Here is a 4,504-nt window from a genome sequence, read left to right as displayed (position 1 = left end):
GGTGGAATCGTCATTCTCTGCCTCCGCCAACTTTTCCACACCAAGGCTGCTCTCAAAATTCATTCTAGGGATCCTTGAGTGCTGGAAGCCGGTCCATCCTTGCTGCTTGACACAGTCGCTGCAGGGAAGAAACATCTGCACAGCATATGTCTCAAGGGACCTGGCGTATATGGCATACTGTTCTTAATATGTTTGCTCCCCTTCTTGGCGCTATGTGCTTTAACCAAGGTCACCTCTCCGAGAAAGTTTGTTTCCCCAGGTAGGGATTTTTCCCTGAAGTTAGAGAGGGAATAAAACCCCTTAACTAAATGCCAAGCAGGTAGTTAGTCACTTTACAAACAATCACCCTTAAGCTACATAATCTGTACTCCCTGGAATGGAGATAAGAAACGCCCTAACCTTTGGAATAGAAATTGACAGGATTAAAATCAACTGGTATAAATACAGATGTAACAAGACAATAAAAGACAGAACTTGGCTGGAGATCCTGACTAGAGATCCTGGCTAGGCTGCTGATCAACTGAAGGCTGTCTCCGTGTCATTCCTTCTTCACCGACTCCGTCCACACCTTTGGGAACCCCTGGACCTGCTGGGGTTGGACCCCAGCAGTCGAGGGGCGGGAAGAAACCCTGGACAGTGGCTTGGATAAGCGGATGCCCACAGAAAAAGCAGGTTTGAAAACGGGTTTGATATCTCGTTGCTGCAATTGGTGATGAATCCAGTCCCAGGGACGACAGAGACGCCCCTCAATCTACCCCCCACGTCTCTCACCCCCGGATCTCAAACCAGCGCAGTCGGTGTAATCCTGTAATCCGTCCAGCCTCAGAGCCTGCCTCAAACAGCACTAACGGGAAGTGCGCACGCGCACTGCTGGCGGCCCCCGGTCCTTTGTTACTTAGGAAACAGCCAATCAGCGTCGCGGGCGTTGACCAATGGGAAGCGCGGATGAACCGACCCGGCTGATTTAAAAGCCAAGCGCGGTTGGTGGTTTTCTTGAAGGAAGGGGAGCTTGTGCGGTGGAGCACTGTTTGTGGCCAAGGGACCCGGTAGCTAGCGGCAACACCAGCGGCGGCAGGGAACCGACGAAAGGTGTTGTCATGGCGATGGCAGTGGAGGACAGCGCGGTGCAGGTTGTGGTTCGGGTCCGACCCCCCACCCCACGGGAGCTAGAGAGCCAGCGGAGGCCTGTGATTCGGGTGGTGGATGAGCAGGTGCTGGTGTTTGACCCTGAGGAGCCCGATGGGGGCTTCCTTGGCCTGAAATGGGGCAGCGTCCATGACGGCCCCAAGAAGAAGGGCAAAGACCTGACCTTCGTCTTTGACCGGGTCTTTGGCGAGGCGGCCACCCAACAGGATGTCTTCCAGCACACCACCCGTAGCATCCTGGACAGCTTCCTCCAGGGCTACAACTGCTCCGTGTTTGCCTATGGGGCCACAGGGGCCGGGAAGACACACACCATGCTGGGAAGAGAGGGGGACCCTGGCATCATGTACCTGACCACCATGGAACTGTACAGGCGGCTGGAGGCCAGCCAGGAGGAGAAGCGATTCGAGGTGCTCATCAGCTACCAGGAGGTGTACAATGAGCAGGTCCACGACCTTCTGGAGCCCAAGGGACCCCTTGTCATCCGTGAGGATCCCGACAAGGGGGTGGTGGTACAAGGACTTTCCTTCCACCAGCCAACCTCAGCTGGGCAGCTGCTGGAGATGCTAACCGCACACAGCACCCCACTGACGCCAACGCTACTTCCTCTCGCTCCCATGCCATCTTCCAGATCTTCGTGAAGCAGCAGGACCGTGTTCCAGGTCTGACCCAGGCCCTTCAGGTGGCCAAGATGAGCCTGATTGACCTGGCTGGCTCCGAGCGGGCCTCCAACACCCACGCGAAGGGGGAGCGGCTGCGGGAAGGTGCCAACATCAACCGCTCCCTGCTGGCCCTCATCAATGTCCTCAATGCCCTGGCCGATGCAAAGAATCGAAAGTCTCATGTGCCCTACCGGGACAGCAAGCTGACCCGCCTGCTCAAGGACTCCATTGGAGGCAACCGCCGCACAGTGATGATTGCTGCCATCAGCCCCTCTAGCCTGACGTATGAGGACACGTACAACACTCTCAAGTACGCCGACCGGGCCAAGGAGATCAAACTTTCGCTGAAAAGCAATGTGGTCAGCCTGGACTGTCACATCAGCCAGTACGCCACTATCTGCCAGCAGCTCCAGGCTGAGGTGGCCAGTCTGAGGGAGAAGCTTCGAATGTATGAGGCAGGAGCCCAGGCCCCACAACAGGACTTCCCACAGCCCCCCAAATCAGGCACTTCACAACCACCCCTTTCCAGCTCCTCCCCACCATCTCATCTTCCCAGCCAGCCCGGCACCCCAGAGCTCCACCCAGGATCTGCAGTCCTTCAAGAGGAAAGCCTGGGGGCAAAGGTCAGGGTGGAGAGGGTCAGGGAAGGGAATTCTTCAGACCAGGAGCAGCCCTCGGAGGACAAAGACAAAGACAGGGCCAAGGAGGTCCTGATCCGGGTGTCAGAACAGAGCCTCTGACAGTCACAGCTGGAGTCCCCTGGCCTGACCCTGGAGGCCAAGCAAGTCGTGGGCCACCTCTCATCACAGAACCTGGAAAGGGACCGTTCTAAGCAGTTGGCACTGAAGGTGCTGTGCCTGGCCCAGCAGCAGCACTCCCTGCTCCAAGCAGCCAACCTCCTGACCCCTGACATGATTGCAGAGTTTGAGACCCTGCAGCAGCTGGTGCGAGAGGAAGAACCTGGGCCTGAACCAGAGGCCTCCAGGAATCCTGGCCCAGCCAGGGAGGCACCTCTGGCTCAGGAGCTGTGTTCAGAGCCAAAACCTCCAGGATACTCTGGCCCTGTGACCCGGACCATGGCAAGGCAACTGAGTGGCCTCATGCACGGTCTGGGGACCCCACCTGGGCCTGACAGCACCTCTGCCCAGGCAGCTCTGCAGTCTGTGGAGAAGAAGAGAAGAAGGAAACTGAGCCCCTCAGAGCAAGACAGTCATCAAGCCCCAAGTCTGGGGACCAAGCGCCAGCACCAGTCCTTCCTACCCTGCCTGCGAAGGGGGTCCCTGCCTGAGACTCAGCCTTCACTCGGACCCACCACCCCCCAAAAGGGAAGGGTCTCCTCCCCCTGCCACTCCCCTCGCTTCTGCCCAGCCACAGTCGTCAAAAGCTGGGTGCCTCTGGGCCCTTCTGCCCTGCAGAACTGCTCCACCCCGGTGGCCCTGCCCACTCAGAACCTCAACATTACCTTTGATCCCTCCGAGGAGTCCCCCTCAAAGCTGGGTTTCCATGAATGCGCTGGCTGGGAAAATGTGCCCCAGAACAGGCTCGATCAGCCCTTCATTCCCAGTGGACCCATGCCCCTGTTCACCACAAAGGGCCCCAAGTCAGCCTCTTCCTTCCCTGAGACCTCAGCCCGCAAAAAGAGGTGCATTGTGAGTTCCTCCATCGCCCACCACAGCCGCATCGCCCGCCTCCCTAGAAGCACCTTGAAGAGGCTAGCGAGTCCCTCTCTGCCCCAGGTGACTAGCACTGGAAACAGGGATGGTCTCGGCCACCGTGACTGATGAAAACAGGAAGTAGGAAGTGACAAGGTGGGCAGAGACCCAAGGACCTGGGAGTACTTCCAAGCATCTCAGGAATCCTGAGGAGAGATGGGAGACGGGATGGAAGAAGAGACAGTGGGACAGAGCCATACTTGTCTCCTTCCTCCCTGCCTCCCCCACCCACTGGCCTGCAGAGCCCCCCTGCAGTCCCCATGGCCCTGGCAACCTTCGGAGCCAGAGGGAACTGATGAGGGTTAGGGAAGTGCTGTCAGCCGGGAGATGCATTGCCAGGGTGTCCTGACTGCTGTCCCCTCTTGGATCCTGGAGCAGCCTGCACCAGGAGCCCTAACCTGCCTTCCTCAGCTTGGAGCAATGAATGCCAACACCCTCTTCCTTTACTCACCCTCTTCTCCTAGTCATTCATTCTGCTACTCACGCTCTTATTCATCTCTTGTTATATTCAGCTTCTCAGCATGTATATACACATTTGTGAGTGTTAATGTGTTGCTATTTTAAAGGTACTCCCCACCCCTCCACCCCCCAGTTTATAACACCCTCCCTGCAGGCAGGTGGCTGGAGGTCTTTGTTCCCTGTCCCCAGTCTAACACAGGGCTCTGTCTAATGATGGCAGTGGAGGAGGGATGACGAGGAGGAGGGGGCCTGGTGCGGAGCCCCAGCTTGGCTCTTCCTGGTTTTGAGGGAGGGACAGCTTCAGCCCCATCCCCCCTGCCTGGAGCAAAAGCCACAGTCCTGGTGACAATGCAGAAGATCGGTGGTGCCTTGATTTCCAAATAAAGACAGCTTCATGGTTTTTTATCCTTATTGTAAACAGGCTACACACTCAGTGTTAAAAGAAGTGTAAAGAAGAAAGGGAGCCCTGGCCCAATGGCTCAGTTGGTTGGAATGTCGACCTATACACCAAAAGATGGCGGGTTTGAT

The 4,504-nt window shown here is 57.0% G+C and overlaps 1 protein-coding gene across 1 annotated transcript; it reads left to right on the top strand.

Annotated features, from left to right (window-relative positions):
• Positions 1–1,097: 1,097 nt before the first annotated feature.
• Positions 1,098–3,866, top strand: LOC139005378 (kinesin-like protein KIF18B). Its single transcript, XM_070407636.1, is given in 3 exon segments — positions 1,098–1,707; positions 1,710–3,541; positions 3,762–3,866. Coding segments are annotated over 3 exon segments (2,547 nt in total).
• The last annotated feature ends 638 nt before the right edge of the window (positions 3,867–4,504 follow it).

This window comes from Myotis yumanensis, unplaced genomic scaffold, assembly GCF_028538775.1.
Source record: "Myotis yumanensis isolate MYYU_CA2020_CCGP unplaced genomic scaffold, mMyoYum1.0.hap1 SCAF_3, whole genome shotgun sequence".
Lineage (NCBI taxonomy): Eukaryota > Metazoa > Chordata > Mammalia > Chiroptera > Vespertilionidae > Myotis > Myotis yumanensis.
This window is presented reverse-complemented; position numbering and strand designations above follow the sequence as displayed.